Source organism: Rhamphochromis longiceps, linkage group LG16, assembly GCF_057381845.1.
Source record: "Rhamphochromis longiceps isolate RC_006_pf linkage group LG16, R_longiceps_female_GT1.1, whole genome shotgun sequence".
Taxonomy (NCBI): Eukaryota; Metazoa; Chordata; class Actinopteri; order Cichliformes; family Cichlidae; genus Rhamphochromis; species Rhamphochromis longiceps.
The window spans coordinates 2,153,655-2,175,914 of NC_140572.1; the positions used below are offsets into that span (position 1 = coordinate 2,153,655).

The 22,260-nt window shown below is 45.3% G+C and overlaps 1 protein-coding gene across 2 annotated transcripts in view; it reads left to right on the forward strand.

Moving 5' to 3' along the window:
* The first annotated feature begins 608 nt into the window (after positions 1 to 608).
* LOC146650357 (aryl hydrocarbon receptor-like) overlaps positions 609 to 22,260 on the forward strand; it is a 43,421-nt gene continuing 21,769 nt past the window's right edge. Inside the window, exons 1-2 of one of the 2 annotated variants that reach the window (XM_085384108.1) lie at positions 609 to 1,085; positions 20,350 to 20,540. In XM_085384108.1, the coding sequence (XP_085240234.1) occupies positions 1,027 to 1,085; positions 20,350 to 20,540 (250 nt within the window). In that variant the 5' untranslated portion in view covers positions 609 to 1,026. The remainder of the gene's footprint in view (positions 1,086 to 20,349; positions 20,541 to 22,260) is intronic. The other variant, XM_085384109.1, reaches the window with a different exon arrangement.

Sequence of the window (22,260 nt, forward strand, 5' to 3'; positions counted from 1 at the left end):
TTTGAACTGTGCATAAAAAACTCTGTGATAACCTGGAACAAACAGAAATTTGCATTTGAAAAATGACACTGACAGAAGGTCCATTCACCGGTTGCAGTCACAGAAATAATGTAAAAGTAATTAAATAGACAATGTTTTCTCATGAACATAGGTAGAAAGTTCAATTTTAATAAAATCAAAGTGATATGTGCTGCCCGAGTTCTTAGAGTGAAAACCAGGAATGGTTACTCAGACTTGCACAATACAAAGAATCAAGGTCCAAACAGGCTGGCTCACATGAAATATACACACCTCTGTGTTCACAGAATAAAACGTCAGACAGAGTGTGTATGTGTGTGTGTGTGTGTGTGTGTGTGTGTGTGTGTGTGTGTGTGTGTGTGTGTGTGTGTGTGTGTGTGAATGAGTGAGGGAGGGAGGGAGAGAGCGATAGGGGGACAGTCCCCAGGACAGATTGCTGCCACCATGGCCATGACGTCACGACCTGCTTTGGTCAGACACCTCAAATAAATAACTTTTTTTTCAACTCAAAAGACGCAAATATGGTGGATGTTACAAAAGCAAACGTTCTCGACATCCACAATGAGTCCATTCCACCTTAAAAAGCTGTCTCGACAGACTGTACACACGTTTCCTGAAAACGCCCCGTGTAAGGGCGAGAACGAAAACTCGAGTGACTCTGAATAATAATAATAATGATAAGGCGGCGTTGTTTATCCAAAGGAGAGGGGTTGGACATCGGCACAAGACTTCTGTGCCAAACATTTTTCCATTTGCTCCCCTCTCAGTAAACCTACCAGCACTACCCAGCGTACCCTCACTGCGCTGCCGACCAAGGTCAGCAACAGTGACCGCCAACGGGAGCTGTCAAGGCGGCAGCAGCCCTCCGAGGACCCCGGCAGGTCTATAACCTGGGATTAGGATCAACAGGCTAAATAAAGGACTGTCGGATGGATGAAAGCCCCGGAGTGGAGGAGTGAACGAGCTGAAGTTATTCTAACGTAAAGGCTGTGAGAACTAGGTGACACCATGCTGAGAAACCCGGGGACCTATGCGAACAAGAAAAGGAAGAAGCCCGCCCTCAAACAGTAAGACTTTTTACTGTTTTACTGTTTACCTTATAATAATAGCAGTTACCGCTGTTGATAACAACATTATGAGCACACGTGTTAGCGTTAGGGTGACGGTAGGCTTCACTTTGGGCAAAAAGCCGTAAGCAGGAACTAACTTGTAGTTCACTTTAAATCTCTGTGCAGTATAGAAAGGTGACTGAAGTTCAACACTGCTTTGCTTTTATAAGTGCGACACTCTCGGTTACTTCGCTGTCAAGTTATGAAATTAACCTGTGGTGGAAATGACAGATTAAACCAGTTAAGGTGGACTGTGTTCTCCCGTTATCGCCAAGTCAGCTGTGTGTAATTATAAAGCCGTATACTTGTAAGGTTTGCTGAAATGTGGTGCTGTGTTTCTGAGACGGCGTGTGAGGGTTCCTCCTTTAGGACCACCTTAAGAATGCGCCTCCATGCAGGATCTGGCATGGATATCTTGCCCTCGCGCATTAATCACAATCAAGTTTGAGAGTCGGCTGCTGCTCTCACGCGATGCTCCGGGGAGGGCGGGGTGGAGGAAGGGGAGCGCGAGCCTCTGATGTTATTGTAATGTGATACGGCCTCGCGCCGTGTGCGTCTTTCTCGCTCTTTTCCACACTATTGTTTGGCGTTTCTAGCTTTTAATGCTCAGTTACACGAACACGCGGGTACTTAAATTACTTTGACATACTTCTGTTTTTGTTAACCAGATGTATGAAAAGTAGGCCACCGCCTCTGATCATTTCATTGCGAGTTTTCTTACTTTCAGTTACTTTTGTTTATTGTGACTTTCTGTGCGTTACAAATTACATACGCGAGAGAGTCTTTTAGTGTAAGCTTTTGATGGTTTAGCACTGATGAAAATCTGCGTCTGTGTATTAAAGTTTCTGCCTGCAGGTTATTGTGCTGTGATAGGCCCTGTGTGTGTGTGTTCCTGTCTATCTTTGTGAGCACCGAAATCTGCATTCTACTATACTTGAGAACCAACAGTCACTTGTGAGGACACACCCACGGTCCTCACAAGTTTGAAGCATTTTTGAGGCTCAAAATGTGGTTTTAGTGTCAGGGTTACAGTTAGGTTATGGTCAGGGGAAGGGGCTAGATAAAGCATTGTGTCAATGAAGGTCCTGACTAAGATAGCTGAACGGGCTTCTGTGTGTGTGTAGGGGGGGTTAACTCTGGGTACTATGGCCTTTTCTGTTTAGTTTTTTTCTTGTGAACCTTATTATACAGCAGATTGTTACACTAGCGTGACCTATATAGTCAAATTTCCTAAATACCAACTTCCAAGACTTCCATGCAAATTCAAAACGTGCACAATAGCAGCTGGCTGTGGACCCATCGATACATTAACCACCGACATGTTTTCAGACATTGGCCAACTCAGGTTTAGTCTAATAATGAGGTGGTAATACTAGAGTCATCAACTAGCCTTGTTTATGACTTTTACTCTAACTGTATTTGTGAGGGGACGTTGGTGACACTTATGCTTTTAGAGTTAGAATCCTGTTAATTTCACTGTAACACGGTTGGGCTGAATTATCTTAATACATCAGAAGGATAAATATGTTGGAATACACAAACAGTAAAACTGGATTTATTTCTTCTTACATTGTATTTGGTCACTAACAAAAGCCGGTTACTTAAATAGTGATAAGTGTGTTGCTCTAAGTTACAGTAATAAAGATGCATGAAACATCATTTTACATAAATAGCAGACATTTGTAGAAAAAGACATTGAATTGAACAAATGCTACTGAAAGTGACATTTTTATGTGTTTGTATGTAACCTCCCCTACCTCCTGGTTATAACTGTGTTTTGGGAGTGTGCCCGTAACCAAGAGGAAAATTAGAGGGCTGCACAAATATTCATAGAACTGCAGTTATGTTCAGCAGCTGTAGTTGTATTCAAATAAGATGCTTTTCAAAAAACTGCAATGCTAACCCTTCCTAATGTAGGGAAAGTGTTTCAGCTCTGCTTTAAGTATTCAGACTATAGTAAAATCTTCTGTCTGCAGCTCTGGGACTCCTGTGCAAACGGAGTCAGCTCCATAAACTGTTAAACACAGATGCTGAGAGTGAACACTGTGGGTTTGATGTGTCTGATTATACCGATCTGGTTTATTGTGTATGGGCTGTTCCTGGTGTAAATCCCAAAATAAAGAGTCGGCCTGTGTGTAGACGTCTGTGTTTCTGAAAGTGTGGGCTGTGCAGTGAGAACTGAGGTTTCCTGGACGGCCAGCTGTGCTCAGCTGCACAAAGGACCCATTGAGCCTGACTGTAAAAAGCTGTGGTCAGTGCACAGGGACATTCCACGGCAGATCTGTCCATCCACAATCTGTTTTATCATCCATATTCTTACCATGTATGTTGCCAGTCTCCTTTGCCATTGTCTATTATGTTAAATATTCTGCATTTTCCAAGTTTATTCTGTGTGAAAGCAACATTGTTCACACGCTTCCTGATTTCTTTTGTTTTGTTTGTCACACTTAGATGTCATTTCATCTAATAAATATTAATATTATACATTTATTATAGAAAAAAAGGAATCATAACCTACCTGGCCACATGTGAAAGTAGTTGCTCCCTAAACCTGACACCTGGTTGTGTGAACTGTAGTCAGGCTTTAATGATAACTGCCAACGAGCCTTTCACAGCGGTGTGGAAGAGGAAGCCACACGGAGGATTTCCAAGCATGGATGGTCATGTTTGAGCATCTCAGTCAGAGTTGGGTCCAGACTTTGATTGGCCACTTTAAAACCTCCAAGCACATTTTTCTGTGCATTCTATCAAACACATTCACACACCAACAGATGCATCACAGAGAAACTTGGGATTCAACATCTTGGCCAAGGATACGTTGGCATGCAGACTGGAGTAGCCAGGGACTGAGCCAGTAACCTTCCAGTTAGCAGATGACCTGCTCTACCTGTGGAGCTTCTTTTTGGTGTGTTTTAGGGCTGGGCGATATATCGAGTTTTTTAAAAATATCGATATATTTTCATACGAGATATAAGATGTGACAATATCGTTTATATCGATATAGTCTATGTTACGTTATAATTATACTTGTGGAGCCGCAGGTTTGCCTCTCTTTCGTCCACTTTTGTCTCTACGCAACGTTACTCGGCCTCGCCTCTCCTTCACTGAACACAACTCCGCCTCCCCCATAACTTCACCTGCAGGCAATAACAAGATGAAAGCGGAAAATCTCCATTAGCGAGTTACCGTGCGTGGGGCTGGACGGCGTCAACGTGTTAGCGAGCTAACCACGCTAACGACATGCAGCCCGGAGGAGCTGCACGGCCTAAAATCCTTTCATTTTCTCAAAAATCGACAGTGCGCCTTATGTATGAATTCTGGTTCTGCTTGATGGCCGCGAACCGATTTTATGTGGGACACAGCGCTCAGCAATCTGTCAAAAAATGTTTTAATATGACTTTGCTAAGCTACGGAGCTGCACCACTTGATGGATTGTCGGAGGATTACGGCTGAGCCTCGCGGAGTGATACGTACTGTGTGTGTATAAGGAGCACAAACGGCACCTGTTCAGAGACGTGGTGCAGCTGTGAAATCTGTCTGTCTTTGTTATTGTGCTCAGTGTCGTGTTATTCAATTATACGCGGGTCCACTGTACGATTCATAACCACACTTTATTTTCTTGTTCTTGCTCTGCCCCACATAACATAACATTCTCTACAGAAACACACCGGTCTCGCCCTCTAGCTGCCATCAGCCTAACTACACTGACCGGCTGCATTAACATCTACTGTACAATGCAATTACACCACATCTCCCCTTTCTAGAATCAATGGGTAGACTACCATTGACTCACCAGACCTTAGAGGGTTATTCTGCCTCTGTGGCTGGAAGGTCTGGTCCTGCGCTTACCTGTAAGGAATACTATATAATGAAAATCTTAACTCTAATTAACCCGTTAAGTAACACAAATTCTTACATGCTAACTTGTCACACCCCCTGCATTTCCCAACTTCTGAACATGCATATTTGAAAATGACAACCTTTTAGCTTTTACACTTTTACCCATATTGTGCAAACAATACTACGAAAGAGGGGTATTCTTGTATAAAACAGTCCTTTCCATCTTATCCGTTATAAGTCCAATCTGGTTGGTCTCACAACCACTCTTCCGGATCTGGTTCTGGGTGTAGATGGAAGCTCTGGAGAAACTGTCTCTGGCATGTCCGTGGAGCACTGCTCCCCGGCTTCTGCAGATTCTGGCTCCCCATTATTGCTCTCAGTTTGGTCTGGAGAGTGTTTCATGGGAACAAGATGCCGACGATTCCGCCTAATTGTCCCACGAGGTCTCTCCACGAGATATGATCGTGGTGTGGAGTGGCTGCCAATAACTGTGCCGCTGGCTCTCTGGTCTGTTATCCACACTTCTTGGCCTGGAGTGAGCCTGTTGAGGCTGCGTGCGCGATGACGAGTGATCAAGATGGCGCCGAGTATGGCAGCCTCGTCGCGAGCTCCCCCAAGCAACGGCTTTCTTCTGTGTTTAATTTTACTTTTCCTTTATTTTTTCACGAGCAGCACTTGTCTCCTTGTGTACGACCGACAAACCTTACTGGACATAAAAGACGGTCTTTCTTATAACTTTCCGGAGTTCAAGTTTTGCAACACGGACGCTCCGTTTGCAGACCCCCCATTCATCTCACCTGAGACGCCTTTGTTCTCTGGCCCTGGAGGCCGCAAACGCCGACGCAGAGGGAGAAGATCTGGCGTTCTGGTTCGACTGAGACGGCGCACTTACAGACCACCGTTACCCAGTTTATTACTGGCTAATATGCAGTCTCTGGAGAACAAGCTGTGCGAGCTTCGGGCACGGATCTCATTCCAGCGAGAGATGCGGGACTGCTGCGTGATCTGCCTCACAGAAACCTGGCTATCGGACAAAGTACCGGACTCCGCAATACAACTGCCGGGGTTCTCTGTGCACCGCGCGGACAGGTCACAGGATCTTACTGGGAAAAGCAGAGGCGGTGGTGTGTGTTTCATGATCAACAACAGCTGGTGTGATTATGCGAACGTGCACCCGGTCAAATCCTTCTGCTCACCGGACCTGGAGTACCTGATGATTAAGTGCCGGCCATTCTGGCTACCGAGGGAATTTACAGCAGTGATTATTACGGCTGTTTACATTCCCCCACAAGCCGACACTGACCGTGCACTCAGGGAACTGTACAGCGCGATCAGCAGCGAGGAAACCGCACACCCAGAGGCAGCGTTTATCACAGCCGGAGACTTTAATAAGGGAAACCTGAAGAAAGTCTCACCCAAACTCCACCAACACATCCATTTTAACACGCGTGGAGATCGGCTACTCGACCACTGTTACACCTCTTTCCGGGATGCGTACAAAGCCCTCCCCCGCGCCCCATTCGGCCAATCAGATCACTGCTCCATCCTGCTCCTGCCCGCCTACAGGCAGAAGCTGAAACAGGAAGCTCCAACCCGGAGGGCGGTGCACTGTTGGACGGACCAATCGGAGTCTGCGCTGCGGGACTGTTTTGATCACGCGGACTGGGAAATGTTTCACGTGGCCGCCAGAGACATTGATGAATACACAGACTCAGTCTGTGGATTTATCAGGAAATGCGTGGAAGATGTCGTCCCATCCAGAACAGTCAAATCCTTCCCAAATCAAAAACCCTGGATTAACGGAGATGTTCGCGCGGCACTGGCGGCACGGAACACCGCCTTTGCCTCCGCGAACACATCGGACTACAAACACGCACATTACCAACTCCGGAAGACGATCAAAGCAGCCAAACGTGAGTACAGGGACAGGGTGGAGCAACAGTTTGACAACCCTCGGAGTATGTGGCAGGGACTAAACACGATCACAGACTTTAGAGGGAAAACCAGCACACCGCAGACCACGGCCTCTCTGTGTGAGGATCTAAACGTATTCTACGCTAGATTCGACACAGCGAACACCATGAGACCGGACAGTGTGCGCACCGTGGATGACGTCAGTGCGCACACTGTGTCTGAGGAGGATGTGCGGAAGTGCTTCAGGAAGGTGAACGCACGCAAAGCTACTGGTCCGGACGGGATTCCCGGCCACGTCCTCAGGTCATGCGCGGCTCAGCTGGCTGGAGTGTTCACGCACATCTTCAACCTTTCCCTCTCTCTGTCTGTAGTCCCAGCCTGCTTCAAAATGGCCACCATCGTCCCTGTACCCAAATCCTCCACCATCTCCTCATTGAACGACTGGCGACCTGTAGCCCTGACCCCCATCGTAAGCAAATGCTTCGAGAAGCTGGTCAGGGACTTCATCTGCTCTGCACTACCCGACTCACTGGACCCTCTACAGTTTGCATACCGCCACAACAGGTCCACTGATGATGCCATAGCCCTGACACTACACACTGCCCTGTCACACCTGGAGAAGAGAGACACGTATGTGAGAATGCTGTTTGTAGATTACAGCTCAGCATTCAATACCATCGTTCCCTCGAAGCTGGACAGGAAACTGCAGGATCTAGGACTGAGCAGCTCCCTCTGCAGCTGGATCCTTAGCTTCCTGTCTGACAGACGCCAGGTGGTCAGACTGGGCAGCATCACCTCATCCCCCATCACACTGAACACTGGTGCTCCACAGGGGTGTGTACTGAGCCCTCTCCTGTACTCACTCTACACCTACGACTGCACAGCCACTAACAGCTCCAACATCATTGTGAAGTTTGCGGACGACACTACAGTGGTGGGTCTTATCACCAACGGTGATGAGACGGCTTACAGGGAGGAGGTCAGCGCCCTGACCCACTGGTGTCAAGACAACCATCTCACCCTCAACGTCGCAAAGACAAAGGAGTTGATAGTGGACTTCCGGAGGTGCAGAGAAGTACACACCCCCATCACCATCAACGGCGCTGCTGTGGAGAGAGTGAGCAGCTTCCGGTTCCTTGGCGTACATCTGGCTGAGGATCTTACGTGGTCAGTACACACAAACAAAACAGTGAAGAAGGCGCAGCAGCGCCTCTTCTTTCTCAGGAGACTGAAAAGATTCGGCATGAGCCCCCGCATCCTCAGGACCTTCTATCACTGTGCCATTGAGAGCATCCTCACTGGATGCATCACCACCTGGTATGGCAACAGCACCGCCTACAACTGCAAAGCTCTCCAGCGAGTAGTGCGGTGCTCTGAACGGATAATTGGAGGTGAGCTTCCCTCCCTCCAAGACATCTACAGGAAGCGCTGCCTGAGGAAAGCGGGGAGGATTATCAAGGACTCCAGTCACCCCAGCCATAAACTGTTCAGACTGCTTCCATCAGGAAGGAGGTTCTGCAGCATCCGGTCCCGAACCAGCAGACTGAGAGACAGCTTCTTCCACCAGGCCATCAGACTGCTGAACACGTCATAGACACCTCAGCTTCACTACTGGAACTTCAACATTATGCACTCCATACTGTACAGTAATGCCACTGTTTTGCACATGTCTCACTCTGTATATTTTATATATTTTATTATTATTATTATTATTATTTATTTTTTTTTACTATTTAAATTGTAAAAATGTGTATACACACACACACACACACACACACACACACACACACACACACACACACACACACACACACACACACACACGTAGGAAAATATTTAGTATACACATCCAGAAATGCATACACTATTATATATTGTACATATATTTATTAGTTTCAGGTTGGCCATTCTTGTATTTTGCTCGTTTGTGTTGTTGTGTTTGCACATCTCTGTTGCTTGTGGGGCTCGCACACAAGAATTTCACTCGCATGTGCTGTGCCAGTGTGCCTGCACATGTGATGTGACAATAAAAGTGATTTGATTTGATTTGATTTGATTTATATGACTGTGCCTCTTTAGTCCTCCTCTCCTTTTCCCTCCGGGTGACAGCCACACTATCAGGAAGTGCGGGGTCTAGCAGAGATGGCAGTATTGGCACTGTGGTGCGAAGCCGTCTCCCCATCAAGAGTTGGGCTGGACTATAGTCATTCTGCAGTGGGGTGGCTCTGTAAGCGAGCAGAGCCAAGTGTGGATCAACAGCTTTCCGCAATAGATTCTTGACAGTCTTAACTGCTCGTTCGGCTTCGCCATTGCTTTGGGGATATTTCGGGCTGCTTGTAATGTGACAGAAGCCATACACTTTTGCAAATGTCTCAAAAGCTGCCCCTGAAAACTGTGGCCCATTATCTGTTACCAGCTGCTCGGGGATCCCGTGACGAGCAAAAATCCCTTTGAGATGATGGATCGCGTCCTCTGACCTTGAAGGTGTGAGAGGGGCAATCTCAACAAATCTTGAGGCATAATCCACGACAAGAAGGTAGGTTTTCCCTCTCAGCATAAACAGATCGGCTCCTAGCTTTTGCCACGGCCGCCCCGGATACTGTGATGGCATCAGCGGTTCTGTGTGGTTTTCTCTCACTTGGCAACATGTCCGACAGTTAAGGACAAGCTCATTTATCTGCTGGCTTAGCCCTGGCCACCAAACCGACTGTCGTGCTCGCTGTCTGCACTTAACCACTCCCTGGTGACCTTCGTGCAGTCTGGTGAGCACATCAATTCTCATAGTTGCAGGTATAACCAACCTGTCCCCTTTGATTAGCAGACCATCATGTACGGTGAGGAACGCCCGTTCTGCCCAGTACAGTCTTAGCGCTGGTTCGCTGTTGAAATGTGTGGGCCATCCTTCCTCACACAGCTGCATCACGCGAGCACATACGCTGTCCCTCTCCAGCTCTTCTCTCAGCTGCTCCAAGAAATTGTTGCTAGCTGGCAGATTGTCCATCAACATGTCCACGTAAATATTTGTGCTCTCCAACAACTCCTTGTCTTGAAGTGTTTCTTTTGCTTTCACTGGAGATCGTGAGAGCGTGTCAGCTGTCCACAGGTGTTTGCCTGGTACATGCGAAATCGAGTAGGAATATCGCATGAGGCGCATCCTAAAGCGTTGAATTCTGGGAGGGAGCGCATCCAGAGTTTGTGCCCCCAGCAGACTTAGCAGCGGCTTATGGTCTGTCTCCATTTGAAAGTGTTTGCCAATAAGAAAGTTGCGGAACCGCTCACAAGCCCAGGTCAGACCTAAAGCCTCCTTTTCAACCTGAGCGTATCTCTGTTCTGTTGCAGTGAGGGAGCGTGACGCGTAGGCAACAGGTCTCCACTCCTCGTCCCATCTTTGAAGCAGCACACCCCCTAAGCCATACGATGATGCGTCCGCTGACACCTTGCAGTCACGGCTTGGGTCATACATGGCCAACACTGGCGGTGATGTGAGCGCATCTTTCAGGTTCTGAAATGCTCTAGCCTGGTCAATGTCCCATCTCCAGCAGTTTTTCTTAGACAGTAAGTCTCTTAGAGGTTTGTCCTTCTCTGCGAGCTGTGGGATAAACTTTCCAAGCTGGTTAACCATTCCCAGAAAGCTCCTTAACTCACTCACACTTTGTGGCTCCTTCATCTCCCTCACAGCCTGGGTCTTGCTTGGGTCAGGGCTGATACCGCTGGCTGAGAGAACATGCCCTAAAAACGTCACCTGCTGTTTCGCGATGTCGCACTTGTTAATGTTCAGGGTGATGCCAGCTTTTTGGATCCTGCCCAGCACAGCGTGTAGGCGAGAGTCATGCTCTTCCTGCGTTCTGCCCCAGACCAGCACGTCGTCCATGTGGCAAACCACCCCTTCCATACCATCTGTGACCTCTGTGACCATCCTGTTCTGGAAATGCTCCGGTGCTGAAGCAATCCCGAAGGGCAGTCTCTTGAAGTAATAACGCCCAAACGGTGTGATGAAAGTGGTGTATTTGGCAGAGGTATCTGCCAAAACCCCATGTTAGCGTCCAGCTTGCTGAATATGCTGGCACCAGCCAATCTGCCCAATGTTTCCTCCACCGATGGCAGTATGTACTTCTCTCGACACACAGACTCATTGAGGTGTGTAAGGTCGACACATATGCGTACATCTTCTGTCTTCTTCGGTACCACCACCATGCCTGAGCACCAATCAGTTGGCTCCTCAATCCTGCTGATCACCCCTAGTTCTTCCATACGGGCCAGCTCCTGCTTAACTTTGTCCATCAGAGGCAACGGGATTCTCCGTGGCGTCTTCAAGGAAAAAGGTTGAGCTCCAGGTTTCAGTTTGATGTCGTACGGCTGACGTACTTCACCGAGACCACTGCACAGCTTTGGGTAGCACTTTTTAAGCGTCTCTATAGTTATGCTCTCCAGACGAGCCACAAGCTCCAGCTTGCTAATAGCAGGTCTCCCCAGCAAAGCAGTGTGCAGGTGTCTGATGACAAAGACATCCTCAAGTATTTCTTTGTCTCCCTTCCTCAGTGCAAGCTCACTGACACCAACGACATCCAAACGACTCCTCCCGGGACCCAGCAGAGCCTTGGTTGATTTGTGGAGACTGGGGGGGTGGTTGTGTCTGTAGAGCTCCTTAAACACCTTAAGGGGTAGGACTGTCACATCGGCTCCTGTATCAATTTTAAATGACACGTTTTTGTTGTTTATGCTTAAGTCGACAGTCCACGGCTCACCCTCACACTTAACACTGCCCAGGAACAAACCATGTTCATCCTCTTCAACCTCATGCACTGTTTTTGGTGCCCTGCATACACGCCTGTAATGTCCTTTCTTTCCACATGCATGGCATTTCACTTCATTCGCTGGACAATCCTGCTTTGAATGGGATGGAGCGCCACCACATTTCTGACAGGTTGGCCCTTTTCTGCCATCTTCTCGGAAACCACGTGTTTTAGCTTGACGACTATCAGTCTGGAGCAGTTTGGTTCTAACAGGCTTACGACTGATTTTATGCACTCTATCTACTGACTTAGCATCGCTAGCCTCACCTCTAGAGTCACCTCGCAAGGAGGATTGTTGTCGCTTTACCTCTTCACTTTGCCTCGCCATGTTGATAGCCCTCTGCAAAGTCAAATCTGGGTCAAGCTGCATGCGTTCTGACAGCCGTTTGTCCGTGAGACCGACAACGAGCCTATCCCGTATCAGCTCATCATGTAGCACTCCATAGTTGCAATGTTCTGCTAGCGCATACAGTGCTGTCACAAAAGCATCCACTGTCTCATTGTCTCCCTGTCGGCGCATATTGAATTTGGTGCGCTCATAGATCACATTTTTCTTCACAATGTAAAAAGCCTGGAAACCATCACGTACCCCCTCGTACGTTGTCCTTTGCTCCGCTGTTAAACTCAGACCGCGAAGCACATCGTCCGCCTCATCTCCCATGCAGTAAATCAACGTGTTGACTTGGTTTTCCTCCGAGCTGACGTTCAAATTACTGGCGAGACGGAATCTCTCGAACCTCCGTATCCATTTGGACCACTCCTGCGGTTTTGAAAAGTCGAAGGATTCCGGTGGCTGGATGCTGAATGTCGCGCTCGGCCCCGCCGGTGCTCTCTGTGCAGTCTCATCCGCCATATTCTCCCCTCGTTATCCCGCGAGCTCCGCCAGACACAGGTTCGTTCAGTCGAGGTTATATGGATCAGTACAGGACTTCTGACACCATGTCGTATTATTCAATTATACGCGGGTCCACTGTACGATTCATAACCACACTTTATTTTCTTGTTCTTGCTCTGCCCCACATAACATAACATTCTATACAGAAACACACCGGTCTCGCCCTCTAGCTGCCATCAGCCTAACTACACTGACCGGCTGCATTAACATCTACTGTACAATGCAATTACACCACACTCAGCGTCTATTAGTTTACATTTTGACTGCACAATTGCGAGCTTTTTGTTATGCACAAAAACAACATTGTTTTCTTTTATTTATGGAGCATGATTATTTAATAAATGCTGATAATTTATTTTTGAGTAATTTCTTCATGTACATCTATGCTGTATGTAAATAAAAGTGCCCGTGTGACATCTGGGACACAGTGTGACTAAGAACTCTCTTTTTGTTCTTAACTTATAGCTTTAAAAAAAAAATCGAGATATATATCTTATATCGCCATCCAGCTAAAAAATATCGAGATATGAATTTTGGGTCATATCGCCCAGCCCTAGTGTGTTTCATTGTCCTGCTGCATAAACTGAACGCACTTGAGGTTCAGGACACAAACTGATGATTGGACATTCTTCTGTGTGTGTGTGTGTCCTTTACTTTTTTCACCGCTGGTCATTTTTGTTAGTAAAGAAGTGAGGTGTGCTTGGGGAGGGCAGAGTGGTACGGAGATACATGAGGCTGGCTCATGCTGTAAAGTGGCTCAGGGCGCTCAGGGTAATCAAAACCTGTAAAACGTCTGAAAACAGAACTGAATTCATTGTTTATCACATCTATCAAACACAAAATGAGCCTTTACAGACTAAGAATATTAACACGAAGAAATGTACATTTATATCCACAGCTCCATCCTGGACTATCTTACAGGTGTCCCTTATCAGATTGGTCCAAAAAGGTGGAGCTCTTGACTAGATTACAAGTAGGGCTGAACGATATATCGCATTTGCGATAATATCGCGACATGATCAAGTGCAATTTTCTAACCGCAAAGGCTGCGATTATACTGCGATTATATTATACAATTCATGGGCTGCATCCTCCTGAGGCCGCATTTGTAGACCGATTACGTCACAGCGACGCGCCGAAGGCTGTCCAAATTACTACCATATCCCAGAATTCATAGCGCGGCCCAGCCAAACTCCAGTTTCCAGCAATGGCGGCCGCTACTAAGTTTTAAAATTACTCATACTAATCTTTCTGGGTCACAAAATAAACTTTTAACATATTTTCAGGCGAGAAAGTAGTTGTGTAAACATCAAATATCTGCTCGGTTTATCAAGATATCCCATATTTGCAAAAGTGCTTCGACGTTTTCAGAGGCGTCTGCTACCCACCAGCTCGACAGCTAGCCGGGAGCTCGAGGGTTACTGATGCGGCCGAGAACGGCACAACTCCCGGCACATCATTTTCAGATCACCGCGGAGTTTCGCTGCTCGGGTTAAACGTAATATATAAGTCACTTAGACAACCTAAAAATGTTATTGTTGGGCTTTTTTCAGTGTTTTGTTTGTTCGTGAGTAAATCGGTTTGGCTGAGATTAAAGTTATTAGATTAGATAAAATAAAACTTTATTAATCCCCCGGGTGGGTTCCTCCTTGGTTTTCACACAGCTGACTAAACGTCAAACAGAAAACTTATTAAACAGAAGTATGAGACAGTCGAGAATTTACACCAGTGTCTGGTTATATTTTAGATAGCAAGAAGCAGACGGCCGAGTTTATTAAACTCCACCGAGACAGCGGTGACGCTAATCAGAACTAGACCGTCCAATTTCACGCCTTTAAACTTTAAAGGCGTGTTTGTGTGTGTGTTTATACAATTGCTATTATGTTTGCACTTTATGTGTAATGTTACTGACTGCAGAGATCAGTAAGATGTGTGTATTTTTTATTTATTAGTTTTATTTATTTAATATTATTTTTTAATTGAATGACTGTCTAGTAGTTCACAGATGTCGAAAAACTGAGTGTGGTAAAGCCACTGATTTTGTTTATGTATATTTCTGCAATCTGCACATTGTACTGACTTTCATTTTAATGTTTACACCAGGGTTCCTTGTCAGCACTTTATGCTCAGATGTTTGTAAGCTAAAAATAAACTATTGTGTATGTTCAAATATACTGTTGTGATTGAAGAAGTTAAATAAAAATGTCAGTCATCAATTCATGCATCACCTCATGTCATCATAACAGAGGTCTGTCTTCCAGGAAAGAACAGTTTAAAATTAATGTAATATAGTATTGGCCATACTATAAGATGTATTGCTTGTCTTTGTTTAATAATACAGAAGACAAAGACCTTAAAAAATAATCGCATATCGCATCGCAATCGCAATATTGGGGCAAAAAATCGCAATTAGATTATTTTCCATAATCGTTCAGCCCTAATTACAAGTGCTGCTAGTACCAATCAAAGTTGAGCCATATTAGGCAAAGCTCTGTGATTGGCTCTGTGTGTTTGAACAGGAGACGGGCCAGAGGCATCCTGACAGAGCAGGTGAAACACGAGCACTGAGATGAGTCTGGTTCCATGGTAGTGTGTAGGGCTCCTTACCTGCTGCTCTCTCTGTGTGTGAATGTGTACTCAACACAGACTAAGTGGATTAAAGGTTCAGTGTGGTGGTTCCAGTGAGTGACGATGGATTAAAGGTGTGCGCTTTATAGCATCAGCATGCGTTCGCTGCAGTGAGCAGTTGTGTCCTTATTAATGGGGATAATATACTTGCAGTGCAAACATTTCTTTTGACTTGTAATCTAAAGGGATTGTGAAAAACACAGAGACATGCTGATAAGAGGTGTGGCAGGACGTTACCCTTTGTTCTGTGGCCTTTGTTTCGATTTTCACTTGTACACAAACAGTGCACGCTTTTAACCTTTTTTTATTATTTTCCCCGAAAGGAAAGGATGTAGCCACCAAACACACACAGAGAAGTGTTCCCTAATGACTCACGTCTGTTTCATGTTGAGGTGTCACAAGATAAAGTGCAAATAATATGTATGCTGTCAACACTACCATTCAGCAGAAATACCAATGTGTGTACAGAAAATATGCACAATAAATGTGGAGTGCATCAAATATAACCAGCAGGGTGCAGGTCAGAGAGCTGCAGAGTCATTTCTGCGTCCCGTGTGCCTTCAGAGCAGCTGCCTGCCTCCGTGCTTTACTCCCAGAGTGAAAGACGAGGGCTCAAAGTGGGAAAGCAGTCCCACCCTGGAGCCTTTTAAAGCTCCTGCACAGGTCTGGCCTGAGGAAACTTTTCATCCAAATCCCTACCAACATTCAGTGCGTTAATGTCACATTTCTATAAAAAGCTTTTAAAATGTTCTCCTAAAACTTTGCAATCAGGGAGCAAAACTATTTGAACTGACACATAATTAATCTTCAAAAACTCCTCCTGTTCCTTCCACCACCAAAAACACAGTGTTCCCACTGATTATGACTTAAACACAGGATTAATGCTGAAGATGAAATTATTACTGAAGAGGTTTCCTCTGATTCTATCGTTTCTCTTTATAGCGATGTCGGGCATAGTACTAGTTCATTCAGGCTACTTTAGCTCACACAGTCCTCAGATCTCAGCTGATGCCCTCCAACGTACCTAAATGGTTATTTCATGCAGGCCATGCTACTCAAGCTGTTTCTGTGCATCTGCAAGCCATTTTGCAACCCACCTCTACCACAGCTCATCCTTTCATGCTGTTTCTGACTTAATGTTACATCTTGTTGTCACTAATGTTTGAGCTTTTCTGTGCTGGGGATCTCCTCGTGTGATTCAGTGGATACAGACAGGTCACAACGCACAGCCGCAGATGGGAATAACCATGTTCTTTCAGCTCTCGTGGTCCTGACTCCAGTATTGTCACTGTCACTCATTTGTCATGTCTCTGTCTTTTTTCACATGTATGTAGAACACGTGGGATTTAGTGTAAGTATTCTTTTTCCTCTGTCGAGGACACTCTTCTGCTTCCAGTTTTGCCACCTGTGTTTGTCAGCATGTGTTTCATACTTTTGCACCACCGAGTCATCCTTCTGCATCTGGCAGACGCGCTGCCTGTTCACAGCAGACAAATGAGCATCAGCGCTGCCTTACAGCTGAGACGGAGGACTCTGGGTTCATATCCCTGCTTTGCCCTGTTGAGATGAGGAATCCTAACAGATATGCTAAAACATCTTCCTTTTATACAGCGAGTCCCCAGATGTCTTCAACCCTGTGATCCATGGCAAAGCAAAGTGGAAAAAATGCTTCTGAACGCTGCCTTTTGTGTGTGCTAGCATTTCTTGAGAGTGAAGTCAGGCTTGCACCATTTGTGGGAAGGTACAGCTCGGGTAAGTCGAGTTAGTGCTGCAGGAGGAAATTTAATAACCTGCCATTAACCAGAGTTTTGGTAAAGAGAGAAAGACAGCCACAAACTCTAAATATGCTACAGTAGTAGTTGAAGGGGATGTTACTGGTAAACCAAGTGGTTTAATGTGATTAGACTAACACAGTTTACTGATCGGTTCCACTTCATAAGAAAAGATTTGAAGAAAAGCCTCCGGCTGTAGAGACACAGCTGTTCCCTGACGAGTCTGTTCATATGAATTGAACTCTTTCATGTTGAGGTGTCACAGTATCCGGTCGTTAAGTGATGACGTGACGAATCCTGCTTCCGGGCCTAAAGTAGTTTAATATGGCGTTTGTATTGTTAACATGTTTAATGTTTTGCATTTTCTTCTATTTAATCTCAAAAAGCTCCTAAAACAGTCAGTGATCACTGTTGACCTCCCTCGGCTTTTATTACCGCTAATCATTAATTTAAGCTCAGTTTTTAAAACCTTAGGATGTAGCTACAGCCCAGCCCATGCAGCAGTATATGAATGACTAACCTCGTATTGTGGATGGATTATCTCAGTTGTTCTCCTGGCTGAAGTTTGGTCCTTTTACAGCATCCTGCCATGCGATTACATTTGTTCCTGACCACCGAGAACACTCACGGTAACTTTTATCGAGTGGAAAAAAAGTTAGCTTGTTTATATTGTGCTAACATAGCTGTGTCGCTAGCGGTCACGTAGCACATCATTATATACCAGCTAGCCCAACTTCAGTAACCCTACAAACGTCACTGCTGTTTAGTTTTCTGTCTTCATTTATGCTGGAAGTGATAACAGAGCTGTACGTTTTAATTTGTTTCCAAAACCCCGCAGTCAGGACATGCTATATTGTATTTAGATAGAAGCTAGCGAGCTAACTCCCTGCTAACTTCTAACTCCGTTAAATGTCATAAATTCCGTTTTCATGGATGCCTGGATGTTAAACTCAATTGTTACACCTGGTAGAGCAGAACGCTGATCATTTTATTAAAGATGAAAGACTTTAGACAGTTTTTCAACTCTCAGTAATGCCACAGTGATCGTTTGATATATGGACCTGCAGCGGAGTTTAGACCCAGACACGGCTAGTGACGTCAGACTGAACAACCGGATAATGACCGTAACTGCAAAATGAATTACAAATAATATGTCGATAATATACATATTATAAAAATGTAAAGCAACAGTAATTATCTGGTTGGCGCTCCATCCTGGTCCTTTTTGGTGGCGCCATCCACCATAAAGCACAGAAAAGAATAAGAAAAGGAGGACGCATGACTACCACAGTGCAAAGATACACTGGGAGAGCTGCTAGAGCAGGTCATCTGCTAATCGGAAGGTTGATGGTTAAATCCCTGGCTAATCCAGTCAAATATCCTTGGGTCAGATACTAACCCCAAGCTGCTCTCCAATGCCGAGTGTGACTGTTAGATAGAAATGGTGCTTGTATGAATGTATAAAGTGCTTTGAATGCTCCGGGAGGGTAGAAAGAATCAACACATTTACCATTTCCTGTAGGAGATGTAGAAACTGTTGAATCAGCAGAAGAGATAACCTCGGTTGGTAGACAGCACAACTCCAAGTGAATAACTGCCGGCATCAGGAAGTGGACGGGAAGCTGAAAAAAGTGACGAGTAATGAGAGTAATGAATACCACTGATTGAGACATGACCTGGTAGCAAACCGGGCAACCAGAGCCTGAAATGTGACTCGCCATGAGTCTGTTGCCATGAGTGTGGATGCAGCTTAAGGCAAACCCTAGTTTAACCTGTCGTAATATTATTGTGGAAGTTTTGTAAAATGGTAAATGGCCTGCATTTGTGTAGCACTTTACACTACATTCAGTCATCCACACAATCACACACATGATTTTTTTACTCATTAATAATGAATCCTGCTCAGTTTAAGGTTTTCAGACAGACTCACATCAAGTCATGGTTCATGGCTAGAGTTGCTGGGGGTCAGTTGACACTACGCTGGTGTCAGTTATAAGAATTAATCCATGGCTGAAATATGTGATTTATCACAAGAAAGACCGTTTAGAACAATCTCTAAAATACATTGGTTAGTTAAATCCCAGGTTATTGTTCAGCACAGAAGTAGGAGGGAGAACATGGAAGAAGTCATCCTGATCATTTGTTTCCATATCAGTCAGTGTGTGCTTCAATGGTCACAACATAAATCAAGTGATTGTTTCTGTCAAGCTGACAGTTTCTGTTTTATTACTGGATATTCAGCTGTTATTTATTTTCTGACATAAACATGTATGTAGAGATTATACAGCTGTTTTTAAATAGTGAACATATATAACGATCTAAAATCTTAATTCTGGATGTTACAAGTTTAAAGTGTTGTAGAAGAAGACAAAATATAAGAGTAGGGTCTTTGATCATTTCCACATAAATAAAGCAAAAGCTTTGTAGCATTCATGACTGACTATAACTCGTAGTTTCGTGACGTAGGCCATGTTGGGCTTACGCTGCTGAAACCTGAAACAGCATCTGTCACAAATTTGGTTTCATGTTTACTGTCTGAACTGCAGGATTGTCATTCCTGAGACTTCTCACGCTTTTGCTCCATCTGGTGATCCTGGCACGAGTGAGCTGCCGTGTAGACTTAAGCAGGTGGTTGTTTTCTGAACATTTGGCGGTATTTCTCCTCGTGCGGTGAGTTTGCAGGTGTTCACTGAAGGAATGATAAAAGTGCTGATCGCTCACTTTCACTGACACTTGGTCTTCCTCCCAGTTCAGCATGTGTTTGTGATTTGTGAGTAATGACATGTATCTCCAGTGAGCCTCATGAGTTCCCCCTTTGCATTTGAGCATGGGTGGTCAAACAGATGTCCGCGGGTGTCGTGGTTAAAAACTGGTCTTCCTCCTGATCGAATGACTTGTGGAAACGTGTGTTGTGTAATCAGAATCAGAATACTTTATTGATCCCTGGGGGAAATTATTTTTTGTTACAGTGCTCCATTTTAAACCAACATTAAGACAAGACAGACAATACGCTAACTAAGAATAGTACAATATATACATACATACATACATACATAAGTCACTTATAAATAAATAGTTGGAAAAGAAAAGAAACATGTGTAGCTGGTAAACTGCTGTCTGTACTATTTATCCTTGGGAAAAAACAGCCAGTCTGCTTTGTTCTGGTGTTTAGAACAATAGATATGTTCCTCTGGTGTCATGTTAGCATCAGAGTTGGATTTCTCGCTCTGAGTTTGTCTCGTCACGGTTTAGTAACACATGCAGCTCTGATGCACGGCTGACTCAGTGCATCCATGTGCCGTGCTGCACCCCGGTTAGCCAGGCTCATTCATATTTTGCCATGAAATCACTAACCAGATTTTTTTCTTGTAATTCCTCAGAAAGAAGGTCAGTGAGGGCAATGCAGTGGTTAAATCCAACCCGTCAAAGCGCCACCGGGATCGGCTGAACGGGGAGCTTGACAGGCTGATGGACCTGCTGCCGTTTCCTGAGGAGGTGCGCTCTCGCCTGGACAAGCTGTCAGTCCTCCGTCTCAGCGTGGGATATCTGAGGGTTAAGAGCTTCTTCAAAGGTAAAGACCAGCCACAAGTGCATATCCAAAGATTTGTTGAAATGTCAGTGCTGTGTGGTGAAATGAAATGATGATAAGCCCACTCTGACCTCCACATTCGCTGCCACAAACACATGACAGCCTGCTCTTTGTACCACAGAGTAAACGATAATATGTCTGGTCTTACCGACTCTTGTGTTGAGTAATACTGTGGTTGAGAAATGTGTTTAACCACACAAAGCCAACAGCGCATACCTCGACCTTGCACTGAGCAGACGCTGGCTGGTTGACAAGCCGACCTGAACAGAGAAGAAGCTTAGCATCAGGAGAAATGCAAGAGGCATCAAAGATAAAGAGTGCAGTATGAAATGCAGCTGCAGTGGCTGCAGTGCACACTTTACATTGTCTTTAACACTCAGTTTCCCTTCTGTTCTTTGCATGATATGATTTAGTTGTTCTCTGTGGCTCTCAGAGACCAACAACAGCACGAGGAAGAGCAGCCCACAGACCGGTTCGACCACATACTTTGGACACTGCCTCCGTTTGGCAGCAGATGCTCTCTGCAGATAGGCTGTCTGCAGCTCCCTGCAGATGTAGGTGCACTGTGTCACTAGAACCCTGTCAGTCCAACAGGGGGACGTGTAGGACTCAGTAGGCATGAAACAGTGGATGCAGTGAAAGGTATATATGAGAGATAAATCAGTATAGAGGCTAGAGTTTTTAATTCAACCGTAATAATGACACAAAAGTCCAAAATACTGATAATGAATACAAGCAAACACTTGTATGAATGAGGTAATGTAGACTAAGGTGGGAGTGAAGGTAGACAAAGCTTGATAACTGGGCGCAGTGAAGCCAGCACTGGAAGTGACTGAACTACATCTGACAGCTGAGGCAGGAATGAGAAGCACGCAGGAATCCAGTTTTAGGAAACGGCACATCCTCACTGCCGCTAACCTGACCCCACCTTGCCTCCGAGCAACACCCACAACAGCCTCAAATATTTCTCAAATGCTTTTTAAGAGTTGCTGCACCTTAATTAAACGTGCAGGCTTTGAAAAGCTGATGAGTCAGAAGAAAGTCAATGACATGTGAGTCGTACACAGCTGCAGAGGATCCCTGTCTTTAAGTACGACAGACGTTTTAGCCGAGTTGTTTCCTGACAGACTGCTGAGTAAGTTGCTGTCTCTAACAATAGACATGAAGTGTCTTATCTCCAGGTGTCTGCGTCTCTTGGTTCAGGAGTCGTACAGAAGTAGAGGTAAAAATGCACAAAGTGAATTCCAAAGACGGATTTTATCAGTAACAGACATCTTTGAAACCAAGTGAAATTATGAATGCTGTGCAACTTTAAACAGACAGTGTGTGAAAAGTGTGCGTGCTTGTTGTCAGCCCAGCTGTTTGCAGTGTGAATGGATATTACATGTTATCACATGAGCGCTGGCATTCCTCTTCCACCTTTCTGTCTGTACAGGTGAGACAGGCTCCCGTGTCTGTAGGAGACTTTCCCAGTGCATTCACAGTTAGCTAAGCACTAAGACGATCAAGAGTTTGAGGACTTCAGATTTTACCGTACAACTTTCTTCTTCTTCTCTAAAACTAACATTGAAATAGATCAGTCTGAATCGAAGCCTCCTGTTGATGTTTGTTTAGGACCAGCACACTGGCTCGACCCTCTGAGGGTGGGCTTGTGTTTCGTTCCGGTCTCAGATCTTTTTCATGTAAGGCAAAATGCTTAAGT